This window comes from Dufourea novaeangliae, unplaced genomic scaffold (genome assembly GCF_001272555.1).
Source record: "Dufourea novaeangliae isolate 0120121106 unplaced genomic scaffold, ASM127255v1 scaffold115, whole genome shotgun sequence".
NCBI classification, from domain to species: domain Eukaryota; kingdom Metazoa; phylum Arthropoda; class Insecta; order Hymenoptera; family Halictidae; genus Dufourea; species Dufourea novaeangliae.
This window is the reverse complement of record NW_015373998.1, coordinates 1,510,129-1,530,070: the sequence shown is the minus strand read 5'-3', so window position 1 is coordinate 1,530,070 and position 19,942 is coordinate 1,510,129. Positions and strand designations below refer to the sequence as shown.

The 19,942-nt window shown below is 35.6% G+C and overlaps 1 protein-coding gene across 1 annotated transcript; it reads right to left on the bottom strand.

Moving 5' to 3' along the window:
* Positions 1–379: 379 nt before the first annotated feature.
* LOC107188131 lies at positions 380–14,642 on the bottom strand. Its single transcript, XM_015576381.1, has 4 exons — positions 14,525–14,642; positions 5,178–7,109; positions 1,095–1,293; positions 380–504 (listed from the first exon to the last, which is right to left on the bottom strand). The coding sequence occupies exons 1-4, from the start codon at positions 14,640–14,642 to the stop codon at positions 456–458; spliced, it is 2,298 nt and encodes a 765-aa protein (XP_015431867.1). The 3' UTR covers positions 380–455.
* Positions 14,643–19,942: the final 5,300 nt, after the last annotated feature.

Sequence of the window (19,942 nt, the reverse complement as noted above, 5' to 3'; positions counted from 1 at the left end):
AGAACGAATCTATGATCTTTGATGTTTGTTTCAATTAATTTATTTATCGCGGTGTCGCAGTTGCGTAATATTAAGTTTATTATGAAAATGGTTATTATTATTAATATTATTATTGAACATTATTATTATTAATATTATTATTTTTATTATTATTATTATTATTACTATAAGATTTTATACGAATACGTTACAGCAACGTCAATCCATTGTATGCGAACATTTTTTTTAAATATAGAGGACAATAAAGAGGATGTAATTTTAAGGTGCTGAAGGGTCTACTTTGCAGATGTGCTTTGGACAAGGAACAAACGACACGTCACGTTGAAAAATTATTAAATAATGGTTTTATTGCCAAGTTATCATACAAATTTACAATATATACAGGTCCCGCATTTATTTTTTACAGAGGCTACGGAGTCATCTTTTTACAAAATTCTTCTGATAACAGTACTTTATCACGCGTCGACGAGTAAAAGATCTGCGCACGACTTAGCCTTCGTTACCCTGAAACATAACAATTAAATGGTATTTATATTTATTTCTAAGTTCATTTTTTGTTGTTTAATTAGTGTATATTAATTAGTGATAAATAATAAGACCATCGTAAACTTTTCTCTACAAAATATACGTTTCTACAAAAAACTGGGTATATTCTTCAGTTGTCCTTCGGTGTTAAGTACCTAACTAAAATTGTTGCCGTCAGTGTCTTTTTTGCTTTCCGAAGAACAATAATTTCTAAATAATACACATTGGTGAAAATAATATAATTTGTTCTGAGATAACGATACGACGATTTATACTTCCTAAACAGATAAATCTTCGGAATTACAGTCTAGAAATATTTCACTCCTAATATCACGTTGGGTTATTTTAAAATTTTCCATAATTTACAAACCTTTATGGAGTATAGAAAACGCATATTTTGTAGATCAACGTTTAAGGGTTAGTATATCTAATAAATATATGTATACATATTTATATATGTACAATTTTTGTACTTTGTTTAAATGCATTATAGTATAATTATTATAGGAAAAATTTAATTACAGGAAAAATTTCTTTCGTTAATTATATTTGCATATTCGTATACTCACTGTAATTCCTTGTTCTTCACGCGTCTACAAAGATGCAAGGCAACCGGTCCGGTTTTGATATTACGGAAAAGCTGAACAGCTTTCCTGTGAGTTAAGTCGTGACAGACGTGGCCATTTACTGCCAGAATCTCGTCACCTGCACGCAATCGGCCATCTTCTGCAGCTTGCCCTCCTGGCAACACCGACTTTGTAAAGATACCTGTCACAACGAAACGATAGCAGAATTAATAAAAAATAATCGAAATTTCAAGATAATAGAAACAATGTTCAGACAATATACTGTTTATACATGTTGATCATAATATAAAGTTCATAGTTCAAGTTCTAACACTATGGTAATCTCAAATATTCACTAGACTTCAGGAATTGTTCAATAGTGTTATCAATTAGGATAAAGAGATTCAAACGAACGTTTCAATAATCAAAGTAATATGTTGAATATCTTCAAATCTCCTTTCATTCACATACAGATGGATAGAATTTTATATCGTTGAGGTTAATATCATTCTACAAAAATATTGAACATATCACACGAATAGTATCTGATTTTTTTATATATTAAGAAATTGACTAATTATACACTCTGTAATTCTTCCATTCAACTTAACAGTATCAATTCGGATTAGTATAGCACAGTTCTGTGTAAAGTATTAGAAACTACTTTGGTATTTGCTACTGAAATCCCATTCGCACAGTTTTTTGCGATCGTAAAGTAAACTCATTCCATTACTGATAATATGAAAATTTATCCGTATGAAAGAAAAACGAAAGACTGTCTTAAAAATACACGTTCTGCATGCTTGTCTAGAGTTTCTGCGTATACTTCTGGTGCAAAGAATGAAAAAAAAAACGCTACTCTCATGTCTCGAAAAACGATATTTCAGTGCGCCCAGTCCAGAGTTGGGCACAATTTTCATTCAAATAATACACAGTGAAAAGCAGTAGTATCTAAGACCCTCATTCGGAGCTTTAAACAATTAATGAGGGTTAATAATTGTTTGCCAAGAACCCACTCATTCAAGAAGAAGTACAACTTTATTATAAAAATTGGAATTTTTACGTTTAATCGATTAAAAATGAATAAGTACTTTTTTTTATCTTTCATCCAGTATTCGAAACTATCCGAATAATGAATTTGCTGATCTTTGACCTAGTCCGATAGATTCATTTGAAATTCGCGACTCAACGATGTACCAGAGTTAGGAGAATTTTCTTTCAAATAACGAATAAAGTACAACGAATAAAATCCCACGATTTATTCGCAGAATAACGATTTTACTCAGCGGATATTATCCGTTGGTCACGGATGACGCGTTATTCGTTATTCGTTATTGTCGAACAAATCTTATTCGTTATTCGAAATATATGTATAAGTCCGCGACAAATAACGCCTTATCGTAACCGACCCTAGATCCTTCGTTATCTTTACGCATCTGCCATCACGGAAAGTTTCTTACGAATGAAAATTTATTCATTGGTCGTTGGAAGATGATTGGAATAAAATTTCATTCGTACTTTTATTCGAATACAATTTCATTGGAACACAAATTTATAATTCCATTCGAACTTTCATTCGAATATAATTCCATTCGAATTTTTATTCGAATATAATTCCATTCGAACTTTTATTCGAATATAATTCCATTTGAATTTTTATTCGAATATAATTCCATTCGAACTTTCATTCGAATATAATTCCATTCGAACTTTCATTCGAATATAATTCCAATCGAACTTTCATTCGAATAAAATTCTTATTCAAATAACACCCAACTCTGCTCCGTGGCCACGAAACACACACCGTATTATACACGGTGGTACACGGCCATGTTTGTGGGCGCCGCGCGGCATCGTAACGAGCGCGTAAAACTCGCGGACCGCTTGTATACATGCAGGGGCAATTTATCGACAACGCGTACATCGGTCGAGCAAGCGCGTAAATGTTATGGCAGGAAACCGCTGCCATTTCTAAGCAGCGCCCGGTGCCGCCGCGCATTCAAGATGATATTTTTGCTTGTTTGCTGGGCCTAAGCTTCTGCAAACAGTATACACGTCCCTAGAAGTAAGGAACGCGCGAAGATAAGACGTTACGCAATCCGCGACGATATGATTAAACATTCGATAACGTTCAATTTACGAGAAACATCTTGCACAGTATTCAAATATAGCTGATTTTCATTCAATTCGCAAGATATTTGAAACTGATTTTTTATGAAACTTTGATAGCATTTGAAGTAGCCGAAAATAGAAGATAAGTATTAGGTTGTCCGAAAATTTCGTGCCATTTCAGGCATCAATGTCCTTATTAGCATTTTCCTCGATGAAATGAAAAGGTCGTTTGATATAAATGAATATATACATACACACATTGTTCTCGAAACATACTTTGAATATACGCCTTATGTGAGTTGTATCGTTGCTTTTTACGAGAGATACGAGTAAATATGTATTTAGTCACGCGTTATATTAAAAGTGTGAAAAAACCCATACTGATTTGTTTGGAAAATTTTACGGTATTTACGCTATTTGTCATAGTTTCAAGAGGATCATTTATTTTGATCGTGGAAGAATTCCATGTTAGGACAAGACATTACTAATTTTTAAGTATCTTTTATTTCCGATTATTTTAACAAGTTGTAAGGTTTGTAAAACTTAACTGCGTCACGTTGTAAATATTTTATATAAAACGTACTCTTATCGTATCGTTTGGAATTGATTCATAATATGTGATTGACGATCTTTTAGGTCAATTTTATTTTTTGGTTTGCCAAACGTGTGTTAAGATTCTAAACACAATCGAATAATGTTCAATTTCCTAGAAATATTAGTACATTATATCCTAAATCCCACTTTTAAATAATTTCGAATTAAGTAATTATTATTAGGTAGCTATATAATTTACTACAGTAGAATGTTGAACAACGAATAGCGGTGATGTTGTTAATGATGCTTGAGATGAAATGTTCCAGCTTTTTAAGAAACAAATTTATACTCAAATTTTATAATGAGTAACGCGTTGAATATGATATCGAGATTAGTGTGTTGATGTTAACTAATCTCGAAATTAGCAATAAAGATTAGTGTTTGCTTCGTATTAATTTGTTAATGTTGACGACTTTAGAATTAATATTTCGTTAAGTAAAAATAATAAACCAACCCTTTTTAGAACGAACTGTATATAATGCCTAATTGCATTAAAACTGATATAGAATTAAAAGTTTGTACTGCGTAAAAATATTTAATTAACGATACGAGTAGACTCAACAAGAAAATGTTATAAAAACGTTGATCTATAAATGTATCCTTGAAACATTGCGATCATGATTAAAACAATAATATTCTTTGTTCTCAATCGATTTTCGACCATTGCCATTGTACTTTCGATTAGAAACTCCACAACTCCAGAAAAAAAACAAACATTTTCCAGCAGGGCCTTCCCTAAATTTCCCCATCTTTATTACATAAGTTTCAGAAAAAGTACTTCCATGTCTGCATTCATACAAATAATATTTTTTTCTTATATCCACTCGCAATCAAACAATATATCAATATAAGTTGACAATTTAATTTAAGGACACCCTCTATGTTACTATTAATTCTGCAATACGTGCATTTTACAATGTACTTAAATCCGTTAGAGCCAGAGATTGACAAATTCATTATCTAAATAAAGAGTTTCCAGTAACAAATAAAAAATAAAGTATTTCGCTATTTTTAATTGATCAAACATATAAATTCCAATTTTTATAGTAAAATAATATTTCTGCTTGAATGAGCAGATACTTCACGAATAATTATTTAACTTCATTAACTATTTAAAGATCAGGATAACAATCTTAGATATTGCTACTTTTGATCGTGTATTATTCCAATAAAGTTGTGCCCAACTCTGGTCAGAACTAGAACCCCTATCATAGTCCTTTTAGACACAACAAAACCCACAAAAGCATCCATTAGTAGAAAATCTCAGTAGATTAATAATTTTCAGTATTACACAACCCTACACGCTCACTCTCGTCCATTACTATCCGCATTGTACAAACTTTACTAACTAAAAACAATTGAAAGGCACACGTGACTCACCGATGCTTCCTTTAGGACTGTCGCTTCCGCCAACAATGGTGAACCCCAGTGACTTCTTTCCGGGGCCTTTCTGAAAGACAACCGTCAGGAACGTCGAAACAGTGTTCCTGGGTCTCCTGGGCAGAGTACAAAAATTCGAAACACTCTGCGATCCGCTGTTATCCACATTCATAACCGATTTCTCCGATGAAATGGACCTATTGCAATCGCTTCTTCTATCACGATGATGTCTGGTTTGGTGTTTCCTGAAGTGGGATCTGGGTGAGTTCTCGACGATAATCCCATGTCCATTCTCCATATTCACGTTCTCATAATCAACACTGCTCTCGGTTAGCTTCTTAGGAGATTGGTCTAAAGCAGAATACCTGGAGACAACAATATCCACTTCCCCAGGCCCGCTACCACTGCCAAGGATTTTTCTAGCCTCCGCCATATTCAATCCCCGAAGTCTTTTCCCGTTTACAATCAAAATTTCATCGCCTATCCTCAAGGTACCCTCTTTATCCGCGAGTCCATTAGGTACCACATGCGCTACCAGGTAGCCTGGACTGGACTCCGCGGTCTTGGCTATGAAAATCCCTAAACACTGATCAGAATTCTCCCTGGAAAGCTTCACTACCATCGTTTCGGTGATGTATGGCCTGTTTCTGATAACGGCCAACTGGCCACCTTGGTAGCTCTCCGAGGAGTCTTTACTCTCCAGTCTCGTGACGACGTTCTTCCTGTCGGGTAGCTTGTCCTTTCGATCCTGTCGATCTATTAGCTCGCTGTTCGCTGCTTGGTACAGCTGACTCGTGGTGTCTTCGAGCGCGTGCAGCCTGGACACGTCTCGTCTGCAACCCTTGCCCTCGTTCCTGCTGCAATAAACGTCCAAACTGGAGAACAAACGTGTCGTCCTTTCGACATCCACGATCGAGGACGAAGGCTTCCTAGGTGGTAGTTGTGGCGGAGGATTCGATGTATCGTTGATACCACTCAACAATCCTGAAGCACTGCTGCTGCATCTGTCGTCTAGGAGGGAACTGGTCGCGGAGTCGTTGTCCAGAATCCCAGAATCATTGTCGTCCTGGTCCTGTTCCTCGTAAAGAGGATTCGTTCGAAGTTCCTCGAGGCCAGGCAGAGCACCGTACGAGAAACTCCTCAGTCTTCTTCTTTCTCGGTCCTTGCCGTCCTTCTTGTAGATCTTCGCGATTAGCTTGCTGGTCGAGCTCTTCAGGTACCTGTCCTGCATCGCACGGAACTTGGCTGCCAGGCAACTGGACGGTGTTATGCTGTCGAACTGAGAACCGTCCTTGTACGCCTGGTCCTCTAAACCCACTGGAACTTCCAGATCGTGGCTCATAGGCCTACCGGAGACATGATAATCCTGAACGATCTCTTTGCTTTTGCGCCATTTGTGTTCCACTTGGTGATCGACTGGTTCCTCGATGACGTCCTTCTTGGGTAATCCAGGTGGTTTCTGGGCAGAGGTACGAAAACCCAAAAAAGAGAAACGTTCCTCCTGATGTTTTTTATAGGGTAGCCTGCTCTGAGACTTGGAGCGTCGTTTTCTTTTAGCTTGTATCTTCTCTTCTTCTATGATCTCCTTCAAGTCTGACTCGCAGACGGACCGTCGAAATTCGTTCCTGGACAGGCCGTGTTGGCTTAACTCGCACATGGAACGGAATTGCATCTTTTCTGGATCCTCGTCATCTTCTTGGTCCTCTTCGTCGGAGTCACGGTCCTTGAAGAAGCTCAGCCTGGTGTTTTTCACACGGTCGAGGATCGGATTACGTTTCTCGCAGACTCTTCGCCGTTCCTCTTGGATTCTTTTCTTGTTTTTCTTGGTGGGACTCCGCTCGGTCGTCACTTGCGACGTCTGCACGTTGTAACAGTTCCTCTCTGATTCGGAGCTCGAGGACTTCCGGCGAGCCCATCGAACTGGGGACATGTCTGTAACGAAAAATAGTGCGTGTTCGACGATGAAAATTATTTTTTGTATGGTAATTTGGTTGTTTTAATATTTAAATTTTGTAGTGGAGTAGTCATGAAGATGATGATTTGATAAATGAATTGAAAAATTGAAGTGGTCAATAGTTTAAAAATTTAAAGGGGTTCAGCAAATATTATTATCAGAATTGAACGGGAATTTATTTCGTGATTGAATAATAAATAAGAAAACAAAATTATTCTTATTAGAAAATCTATAAAATCTTAAAACATGTTACACGTTTTTTACCAATCTAAAAGCAGATACAAAATAAAGGATAAGCCCTAATTATTGAAAGAAGTAGATAGCTTACAATTTACTGTATTTTAATTGGACTTTGTAAATATTGATATACATTCAGCGATGTGTCTGATTCAATGAAACACCAAGTCTCATAAACACTTCGACGTCGACAACTCACAGTTTAAAACCTGACACTTCACAGCAGCAAAGTACTCCATAACAAATACTACGACAACTTCTTTAAAAGAACGTGAACTAAGTTAACAAAGATATGTCACATTTCATCGATGATTCACCTGACGAACTTTAACAGCGTACTCAATGTGCAAATTACATTTGAACAGATGATGAATGCCCACACTGTTCTTCGACCGATCCACGTTGAACGTCGAGCCGACGCACCACACGTTCGCCATCTCCTCGGCGAGACTTCACGGATACGAACGGGTCAAAACTTGGTCTAACAGTGACAGCCACGACGAAAATGATCGTCTTCCGCGAAGCGTGACATTATATGAGTGCTTCTCGAGACGGTCGTGCAGGATGTGTGTAAGGCAGGACATCCCGTGTGAGCAATTCACATGAACATGTTGCTCGAGTGATAGTAAAAATAGTAACAGGGGGGACGAAGACGACATGGCGTGGAAGTAGTGACGCTGTGAATCGAACGAACGAATCGGAAGTACGAAGTGACCCGGAAACATATCTGGACCCCAGAGTCAGAGTGTATTAAGTCTACTTTTTAAAAAAATTGTACATGTTTCCTGTATCAAATACTTTACTTTTTCCGATGGTAAAAATTCTTTTGTTGTAAGTCGTCTAGTTTTTAATATGGGTACGTAATATTGTAAAAATGATATTAAGCTCATATTTTTAAAACAGTGTCGAGGTCGTCGCATAGGGAATTGAATGCAACATTCACCATTTCTACGTATAGAGATTTGTCGTAAGTAGATCAATAGCTCAAAGGTGGCGATTGTTTGTTGCTCAATTCTTACCGAACGATTCCAAAGTTATAAGGTTTTTGCACCTTTGATTTGCTCTCCTCTAAAGTTTCAAAAGTGTGGTTTAATATACTCTGGCTCTGGGGTCCAGATATATGTATTTCTATCGCATGGAGAATATTGAAAATGTGAGGTGAGTAACAAAGGTCATGAAGCAACGGAAATGAAGAGGGATTCCTTTTAATTTAACTTTCTAACTGGTGATAGTGGGGGTCAGGAACGCTGGGAATATTTTTAGAAAATTTATTTTTTTTTCAATAGTTACTTAATGAAATAAATTGTCTATTTCGTCATTTTCTTACATGAAAATTTAATGCTGGGACTAGTTATGTAATAAGTCATAAGATATTCACCACACCAGTTAAGGGTTAAGTACAATATTTTGCTTTTTTTTACAAGCATTAATTCGTAATCTTTTTCAGGTTTTTAATTGATCACTTCCTGGCGTGGACTTTACTACAATGAATACTAAATGGAAACATCAGAAAAGGTAAGGATCAGGAAAGTGTAATTGCATAAATAATACCTTTATACCTTAAGATATGTTGCAGTAACATGCGCAGATCCGATATGATTTTCAATGATCCTTAATAACTTGATTAAGCGACTAATTAGTAGTTTATTAAGTTAAAAAAATTATGTTATTGGAAGTTAAATAACGTAACCTTACGCCACAATAAAACTAATAACTTGAAATAAGTAAGCTTATTGTGTAGTTATTATATAATTTATAATACCTTAACTTACGTTACCTGTTACAAATTATTGGTCTTACTGTGGCGGTAAGGTTTATTCGAAATGGTACCAGTTGACAAAATTTCTGTAATATACCACATTTCGAAAAGTCTATAATTTCCAATTATAGAAATCCGAATTGCTATAATTTCCACGCGTTGAATTAAAAGTAGAATACATATACAGTATCTTATAATATTATCTCTTTCAAATTTATCTACATTTTAAAAATGGTTTAATATTGTTTTATCGCATGAAGTGTAAGTTTCAATTTAATATACAAGTAGTGACCTTGCTTGATAACCTTCATTTATAGAAAGACTTCTGATACAACTTGATACGTGTGAGTAAAATTATCAACTTAATATTCGTATTAAGAGGAAATCTATAATTTCGAATTCAAATGTAAATTGAATAACTTCCTAGAGAGGATAAAGATCGAAAACAAACAAAAAAATAGAAATCATGGAGGTATAAATAATTTAATGGAGCATAAGGTAGCCGACTTAAAAGTCATAATCTCGTAATAACATTTCAATGTTGCATAAATACTCGACAGCAGTGAGTACTTACGGTCCGTCTAAATATCGGAGCGAGTTCAGGGAATTACAGGAAGTGAGCTCCGTTCGATATATCTGTGTGCTTCTTGAATATCGAAGGTAATGATGGACAGCGTTTGCCTGGCGTTACACGGTAAATAGACCTGGGGGTTAGAAAGGATCGAAGAAAGCGTCTCGTTGTATAAAAAGAGTGGACATCGCGCTTCTGCGGTAAATGTAACATGACAACGCTGATGGATGAGAAAAATGGAGAAAAGAACGATTTCACCTGCGCGGCTAGGTAATTTGGTTAAAACGGGACCGTCGAAACTTCCTTCCTGCATTACAAAATTGAAAACGATTCTAGAAAAAACAAATTTAATAACCGTAATCAATAGTAAAGAAATTGTAGGTGATGGAAGTTTCTGGAGACAGAAGTGGAAAAAATTCACTGAAGTATTAATATTACGTGAGGTAAAGAATGATGTAATTACTGTATAATATACCTATTTCCTCGCACGAAGGCAGGTGAAATTAAGAAGTTTTTATCTAATATAATAACCGTAGGAGGAATACGTTGTAAAATCTCTAAAGATATTAAATATTATATTATGTGTAAAAGTGTAATAAAGATATTAGGAATTGTGATTATTACACGATAGTGAGATTTTAATGTGTAACAAAGTCTACGTCCATAGAGAAACCATGACTTGGATAATTTTATAAGTATTAAAAATTTGGGAATTTCAAAAATATCAATATGTACCTACTTGGCGAAGAAATATAATTTAATTATTTGTATAGAATTTTTGTGGCAGTAAATGAAAAATCGAGAAATCCATCCCAGCCAATTCGTGAAAAGTTAATTTTTCATAATTTCAGTTAAATCATTTGAATGAAAAGAGAAATATTTTAAACGCCGCCATTGTACGTTGTACAACGTTCAATTAGAAACGTGACTCTTTTCCACAGTATTTTTTCAGTAACTTCTCAGACGATGTTGTTGAATAATTCGCGGTTTGCTTGTTTGCAAAAGGCTCACCGTTATGACACGGTTTTACCGTCAGTCTTTCTTGTCGCGAAGAAACTCGCTGAAATTGAGATAATGTCGTAAACTGAATGCCAACCAACTCTGTTACGAACTTTTTCTTTAGTACTCGATGTGGTAGTAAAGTATACTTATTGTTAGTGATTATAGATCTAAAGAAGCTTGCGGTCTGTATTCGGTGCAATTTACTTACGAAATAAATCACGAAGAAATAGAATACAAAAAATATGAATTAAGATGAGAATCATAGTCTTATTCACTGTTACGCAAAATATTCCCAGAGAATCGCTACAAAAAAAATTAAGCTTCTAATAATCTGTTTTCGTAATAATCAATGTTTCGTCCATCAATTTCGATTGGAATATAACAAAAATGTGCAACTATAGAAAAACCATTACTTGGTAGTTTATAATTATAATATGTTAGTATAGTTTAATAGTTTCAACATATTTAAAATATTAAAGCATCTATGTTTTCTTTAATTTCTTCCGATTTGAATATAATAAAAATCTAGATCTGATAAACTATTTCCCGATACATAATTTAATAACATATTTAAAATATTAAAATTTCCATTTGTTCTTTATTTTCTTCACAGAATAGTCGTTTGATTCATCGTATTGATGCTATTAAAACAAGACCGAATAATTATTCTTACTTGATCTATTTCAATATAATTTGAATGAAGTAAGGAAGGTAAATAAAAATGAAAGCGTAAGGTCAACGGTTTCGTGGTAACCTAACGTTACGTTTCACACCAAAAACCGCAACGATGTTGTCATAGACATTCACAGAAATGCGCTGAGTAACGTCGCGGTTTTCCGGTGAGGGTGTTCATTCACCGACAAAACGTAAATACACAGAAGAATTCACGGCACCGTCGGTACAGACGTAAAATTGTCGGTCCGAGAGAAAAGCGTGTGCTAATCTTTAAACTATTTCTCAATATTATCGCTGGCACTGTTGTAAGTTATATATAAAACTGATTCAATTTAATAATTTATTAAGCGATTAACACTGACCACATCGTCCTTTACGATGTTTAATAGTAAAAAGTAAAAAGAAAAGAGTTCAATAACATAAATATATTGCCAGATAGCAAACGCCTTGAAGACGCCCATTTTACGGCTATTTTAGGTCTGAGGCACTTTTAAGCCGTCAGTTAGCCGTTTGTGTGCTATCTGGGTTAGGATCTTTTACTATATTAATTAGTCTACATGGTAATTGATATAATCTATATTCTAACATTTTAACAAATAAATTTCCATGCGCGATTACTGGACTGCGGATGAATATGCATTTATAGCACCCCTTAACTTGGAAAATGCAATAAAATGAAGACATTAGTAAAGTTTCTAATCCACAACTCACAATTCTGTCTGATTTGAATTTTTAGATATTAGTATTTAAAATTGTGAATTTGCATAAACTTTCACAGTCTAGTGATTACTTCCTCGTATTCATTTTTAGAAGATCAGTAAACTTATAAAAGGTGAACGTGGTCAAAATTTCTGAAGGGTGATTCTGGATATCAAAATAAAACGAAAATCAAGAACGGCGAAATTCTGTTAGAGTTTGTTTTCAAGTTGTTAAGAATCGAAAATTAGGGTCAATAACGCCTGAAACCAGGAAATCAGCGTACAGACTGGGTCCTGTGAAAAATAAATACGTCCTTACTCCTTATGCTATGTACCTTTCCTTTGTAGGTATAATATATATATTTATATAATCCCAACATCTGCAGGTCACTCGCGATCGTTGCCTACCAAAGAGTAGGTAGTCTATATCCACTCGCAGTTGACATATTTTATTTTTTGTTCTGTCCTTTACGTGGGACTCGAGTAACGTTTCCTTAGTTCGATGACACTCGTCGGCGTGAACACATCTAGTCGGTACGAAATAACCTTCGAATTATTGTATAATATTCATTTAATTAATTTATTATAGTGAGTTTTAGTTTAATTGTTTATTTAGAGCGTATTCTGTGCGTGTGTGATGTAGTGTCTCCTGTGGATTTAAATAAGTAACACGGTTTAATTTCGTGCAACGATTCGTGTATGCTTCTTTGCATGTAGTGTCGCAAGAAAATATTCCAGACTAAACGTGTGTTTTTTTATGCCAGTATACATGTCGGCACTGTCGTGTTCTGCTCTTACCGGTCGTAGGCGGATTGCGTAGTTTCAGGCGTTTCTGTTCCGAATTTTGTACTATTAATTAATTTGGAAACGAAGCTTCCAATGCAATTTCGTGATTCTTTACTTTCGTTTTATTTCGATACGTAGAATCACCCGTTAAACTTTCTGACACAAGTAACTGTATACTCTGCAATTGTTTTCCAAGTAACGGAATTGTTTGTACGTAAGTAATAATTTAATATATATATATATATATAGTGTCTACATTTTTTAATATTACATTAGATAATGAAGTATAATTGATATTTCCATACTTTGTATTTCGTGTGAATGGATACACATACGCTACCACAATGTCAAGTTAATTAGTTTGAAAAGAATTCAGGGTCCTATTTCAATATTGATATATCAGAGGATCGCAAACACGAAGAGTAGATTGTAGAATAGGCAAGAAACAGTGAAACCGAATTTTATTTAACGAACCGTTTAAATTAATTTCTCTGTCTTCGAGATCAATGGAAGTAGACGCTTCATTTGAACATGGTATGTATGCAAAAAGGCTCTCGTAAAAAGAGATTCTCACGGAACCGACTAGACTACGCAAAACCGACAAACGAAATGGCGGCTGTCGATGAAATTCTTGTGTTTCGTACAAGATAAAGCGCATTTCTGTTGCTAAGCGTAAAAATGGCGTGTCACGAGACGATTGTTGACATTTTTGTATTCACTAAACAACGTATATATCGGTTTTTTTTCGAACAATAAGACTTTTTAATTCACGAGCCTTTAGTCAATGTAACTTCTTGACTCGCAATATCGAGATAAAACCTCGATCTGTAGATGACGTTAACTAACAATTTACTACTAGAGATTTTGTAATTTCTTAATATTCTTAGAACAAAAGAAATGCATTATAAAAGAAATCAAAAGCTCGTGTTACCTCAACGGGATATTATTCTTAAACAGGTTACAGTTATTTTCGCAGTGCAAGATTTTTTATTTAAATCTCCATTCACACACCGCCTTTCAAAAATACAGATTTCTCATTGATAGGTGAAATAATAACGGAATAATAAATTTTTGGGTCAGTGTTCCTTTCCCACGACTAGAAAGCTGCCGGTTAAATTTAGGAACAGCAGATAAAAAAGTAGTTGTTTTTCATTTCATCGTTAAATGTCGCCAGTTACACCACAATTAATTCTGAAAAATTATAATTGCTTTCACAACATCAACAGTTGTCATGTAATAACTTCTTCAATTTCGGCGTTGTACGCCTAATAAGGAGTCTTAATCGGGGTAACCTTAAAATAGAAACCTTATCGTCATTGACGTACCTCCAATCTACTATAAATTAATATAAACAGATTTTAAGAAGTCGTTAAACAACGACACACCACAATTTTGTATATTGTTTCATGTAGCTTGTTAGATGTATCAGATGTAATTTATTATATTGTAAATACTTGAATATTCAATACGTTTGTATATTTATTCGAAGGATTTCGGAGTATCAGTCGTATGTTATTCACTGGATGGGAAACATTGTGTTCGGTTTTGTATTCGCGGCGGGTTAATTAACGGCAGGACGATCGCAATTCGGATTATGAAAGTTAACGTCGCATCCTGTTTTTCGCATTGCGGTAATTGTATCGGTGGGTTTCTCACGATTCTTACCTCTGTACTGAGACGCGGCATGAAAGTGGTAAGATGCTCCGTCAAGGTCTTCATCGGCTTGAAGAGGACTTAGGCTCAAGAGTCTTGGCGCCTCGGCGTGGCCGCGAAACCAACGCATTTCTGGAATAAATGTACAATAGTTTCATCATCATACTTTCGTTTCTCTTGTCGTAGATATACAATTAAAGAACATCTTTCGTTCTAAAGAATCGAACGTAATTTCATATCCGAATTGTTACTCCTTCGTGTGTATACTAAATGTAATACCCCTTCGATCGATACATTAATTTTTTCATGAAAACGTAACAGTGACATTAACGTGCATTTTTCTTTTTCCTAAGAAGTTAGATAGAAACTATTGTTCAGTGAAAAGATTCTTTTAATAAACCACAATTGTAATTTTGTTCTTATTTTATTAATATCAGAATTATGAAATTTTATAGTTAGAATCCAGGTTTTACCCCTAGTCTCCCCTGCAGGTACAGGGCGAGTTATTCAAATCGATCCCCTCGAATATCTTCGAAACCATTGATAATATCAAAGATTGTTTCAAATAAAAGTTTAATGGTTTCGTGATGTAAAAATAATTTGATATGAGTAGTTTTTTCCCTAAGTGGGCGGGTAGAGAACACACGAAAACCAAATTTGTTTGTTTTTTTAATAGAATCATATTTTTTTAACCCATTAATCGATGCAGCTCGCCATAGCCTATAAAAAATATTCAGCTATTTATGCCGAAAAACCATTAGTTTAAAACACGTGGTCCATCATCCGGACTTAACCCCATAAATCAGTGACATCTGATCAAAAGAGAAAAAGTTAGATACGTACTGTGTAAGTTCTTCAATGACTGAATGTAATTATTTTAATGACCGTAGACGTTTCCTCGACTCGTAAACGCCTCGCAGTGAGAAATCGAATGAAAAAGGGTTAGCGAGTAAACGAATGCCGACCGATTTCGAAGCCGCACGGCATCGTTGCGTGCAATTCTCGGCCGAGCGTAATAATAATATCTATAAAAGTGAAACGGTGCTACACACTTGCGCGGTGAATGGATTTCGCGTGAACGAACGGCGACAGTTTCCGCTGTGATCGCTGAACCGAGGCCATTTCTTTTTGCCGCGTCGGTTGCACTTGTTCCTGATACCAAGCAGCGTGAAGCCCGAAAGAGAGGGGTAAGAGAGAGAGAGAGAGAGAGAGAGAGAGAGGGAGGGAGGGAAAAGAAATTAGCCCTGATAATTTAATGATCAACAACCTTGAAGAACGTGGCAGGAGGCAAAAAGGAAGGATGTTATAAATTACATACTTGTCGTTTAGCGCGTTCATTGTCACGCTCGATTGTCGAAGAGCGATCGCAAAATCGGTTTCGTTACGCGTGGGAAGGTCAACGCGTGTTGCGAAAGAAGGGAACGCTTCGGTGGCTCGGACCTAGCTGGGCAATTAAAATCGAAACCTGCGATTGATTGGTCTCGGTGAACAGAAATTAAAAATCTGAACGAACTCTTTACCGTTTTTGGTGGAAAAAATGTATCTGTGTGTACCAGAAAATATTGCAGGCTTCAAGAAATTCATTTATTAGGCCTCAAGTTCATTAAAAAGTAACTTCAATTGTTAGGCAATCGTGATCTATATTCTGAAATATTTTCTGGGACATCTTAATACTACGAACGTTCGGGTTTCTGTGTTTCGACTGATTCGAAAGCAAAATCGTTGTAAATCAGTATTCTTTAATTAAAAATCCACAAAGTGGAACTCGGTCGAACAATTTTAATAAAACTACGTGGAGTTATACAACAAATAACAACTTTGAACACCTTTCCCGAAATAATTCCGTGGGAAATAATTAATAAAATTGTTTATTGTCGTGCGATCTTAATGAGCGAGTTCCACTTTGTGGGAAAAAGTGTTTTGTAGGTTCAGTTAAAATTTCAACAAGAAATATCGATCCGTTCTCGAGTTACGATGTTCATCATTTTGAGAAACATAGTTTCGAGAAAAACGCGTCAAAGATTTGGATACATGTGTACCTGCATTGGTCCCGTCGTCACTTCCTATGCTCTAAATTCCGTAACTTTGCGAATATTTCAATGAAATGTTTTTTAAAAATATTCCTAAGACTAAATTTGGCTTTCATAAACAATCAAAAGAAATTTCGATTTTTTGAACCCGAAGTATCTATGCACCCCCTTAATCAGCAAATCGTCTCGATAAGGCAGCAGGCTGCCCTCTTACGCGGGCATTGAAGTCTCCGATCCAGAATCGTAGCACCAGCTATCACGTCGCGTCGTCACAGTGGTACCGTGTACCTAAGAATCGCGGAAAAAACCTCATAACTTTCGTATTTCTCAATATTTTTGAACACTTCTTGTTTTATACAATTCCTTGCTAGCCAAGCTTTATACAGACAGTAATATTAAAAAAAAACTAAGACATACATTACAAATAATATGATAATAAATTCCGGAAATATACGGTACAGACAAACCAAAATAAGATTAAATACATAAACTATTCGAAACAGTACTAGTAAAAACGTGTAGAAACGTGTAGCTGTTTTAATATATAAAGTATATTATAATTTTCGTTATTTGTAAAAATGGTATTTGTGAAACAATACTCTATAACTACAGTAATATTAGCCCCTTCGTCGGGGTTAGTATAAAGTTTGTCTTTCAACAAGATATATAGGGCAAGGATTATTCGAAAATATTGAAAAACATAGAAGTCCCGAGATTTTCCGTAAGGTACACGCATAGGTATAGCGCGCATTACTGTTAGGCGCAGCGACACGCATCAGTAATTTATTAATAACTGCCAAGGTTGCAAGAAGTTGCAGCTAATTTTTACACGACAAATACCTAATAGTATGCATTTGGAAACACTACTAGTAAGAACGTGTAGAAACGTGTAACTTTTTTATATGTCTAAGGCCTAAGGAAATCAACGTGTATTACCGTATTAGGTTATGTTTCTTTCGGGCTGTATTATGTAATTTTGGCTGAGTGATTTCAAAAAGTATTTATGTCTTCCACAAGCTAAGACTGTAAACATTCATAATATATGAAACAAATATTTACATATATCTGCAAAAAATCAGTATAACTATAGGAAGTCGGGTTAGAAAAATGTAAGCTTCCAGTAAGTGAAACATTGACAGACAGATTGGTTCATTAGTTATCAGAATATACCGATAATATTTATCAAAATCATACTTTCAGAAATTAGGGTTTTCACGTTTCGTGGTCCACCCTGTACACCACAAGGATACAATGATCTCTAGCCAGGATTCAAATTTCCCACCGTGAAATTTTCCGAATCATGTTATACTAGCCAAACAAATTTTCGATCGAACAGCTAACAATAGAATAATCTAATCTGATCACGTTTCGTGGTCCAGGATTCAAATTTCCCACCGTGAAATTTCCCGCCACTGTTTCCCTCCCGTGTCGAGCATGGAAAAGAATCGCTAGCTGTGACGCGAAGAGTCCCGTTTCCACGAGACGGTCGCATAATGGGATGATTAATACCGCGGCGTTGAGTTATGCAAGGTGTTAATGCATCGATTATGTACACGCAGGGAGGTACAAGTGCATCCCAGACGAGAGTAGGGGCGGTGACTTTCTCTGATGCAAATATGTGTGCCATCGGCGGCTGGCGGCGCGCCTTTCCGACAACGGGCTCCCACGACGATAGCTTTTCACTTTTCATTCAGACAAACCGGTGGACACCGAAGTAGGTATGCACCTTATGCCGGATCTGGGACCCCCACGATCAAGGATGCCCGTCATGGAAGTTCTAGGCCGTGAACTCGCGTTGCTTTCGAGAATGGAATTCGTGCACACGTGAAAGTGTAACGCGTGGTGAATCGATGGTTGCTTCGTATCACATTCGAAATTCAATTTAATTGGCGGATAAGGGTAAATTTATTAGAGATTTATGCCCGACAACCAGATCAATAAAATATTCCCTAACAACTTTCTATGAAGGTTTATCAGCGCATGAAAATGCGACGAGGAGTTGTTTACATTCAGTGATACTTGTCATCTATTAAAATTGATGATGTACGTGCACGAACAGGTGTAGAAGAAAAAGAACATTAATTGTGCAAGTGACGCGAGGAAGTTAACTGTACAAGCTATTAAAAGGTGAAAACAGTTTTCTTGGAAGTCTTCGACGTAACAATTTCATTTTTATATTCTGGTGACTATTGGATCTCTGGAAATGTGTTCTCAGTTCCATCTGTGTGTACTCGTAGTTTCAGAATTTAATTTCTTTTTCTTTAGATTCATCGATTATTCCAAGTGTGACAACTTTCAAATCAAGTTCGAAAATTGAATAGGACTCAGAACATTTTCTGATATAGATGAGACTATTTCCGTAGAGTCAATGAACCTGGAATTTAAAGTCACACTTGAGAATTTTTAGGGCTTAGATGGTTTCAATGTGTTGCTTGGAAAAGTTTTCGTTTTACATACTTTGAAACTTTGTTGAATCGTTCATTTATTATTTTTAAAACATTCCATGTACTAACATTAGGTTATACCATACATACACGAAATTTTCTATTACTTTTAATTTACTATACACTTTATATTACAATTACTTATGCTACACTGCAATATATATTATATGTATTACTATATTGTACAATTTAATTTAGTATACATTCGATGCTAGTAGTTCTAGCATTAATTTTGTTTTAGATATCAACACAACCTTGAGTTTCTTCAAAGTCAATGCATTTGTTTTTTAATACCATCATGCTATAGGTTATTGAATTCGTCCTTCTGTAGACAACAACGCGGTATTAAAAACAGATGCATTGACTTTGAAAAAACTCAAGGTCACCATGATATCTAAAAAAAATGAAATATAAGAAAATCAAATTATATCCATCAGATGCATCCTTCACAATGCTACATAATTCATTAAAACGTTTTCTAATACAATCAACAGATAACGAATTATTTTCGATAGTAGTTCTCATTGGCTCACCCTGTATGTGTACGACAGTGGTGATTGCATGAACCACCCTTAGTATATAAGCAACACATATCGTCTATCATACGGTGCAAATTCCTTACACACGACAAGTTACCATAGTGGTCCAACCTAGGCATTTTCCAAATTCGATAACGTTCCCCTAACTATTAGAAAAAAATGAAAAAGCAACAAGTTTTACAGCTTTCTGTAAGCAACAGATTAGCGTAAATCACCTTACATATTTGCAGTATTTTTCGAGAAAAGGAGGTAACCTAAACATTCAAGGTTAAGACCTCCTTTTAAACTCAAGACCTCCTTTTTTAAAAGGAATGCTGTTTTTTTGTTTACGTCACAAGAAAGTGTGTTTCAAGACGAGCTGGCTAGTGATAGTCTGAACACTATCCGTCATCCATGGAAATATGGGCGCATAAATGA

Excerpts from the sequence above, each read along its gene's own strand:
- LOC107188131 (XM_015576381.1), bottom strand. The coding sequence starts at position 14,642 with ATGCGTTGGTTTCGCGGCCACGCCGAGGCGCCAAGACTCTTGAGCCTA. Across the intron at positions 1,294-5,177 it reads CAGTCCTAAAGGAAGCATCG|GTATCTTTACAAAGTCGGTG; the intron begins GTGAGTCACGTG and ends TCGTTGTGACAG. Across the intron at positions 505-1,094 it reads GTGAAGAACAAGGAATTACA|GGTAACGAAGGCTAAGTCGT; the intron begins GTGAGTATACGA and ends GTTATGTTTCAG.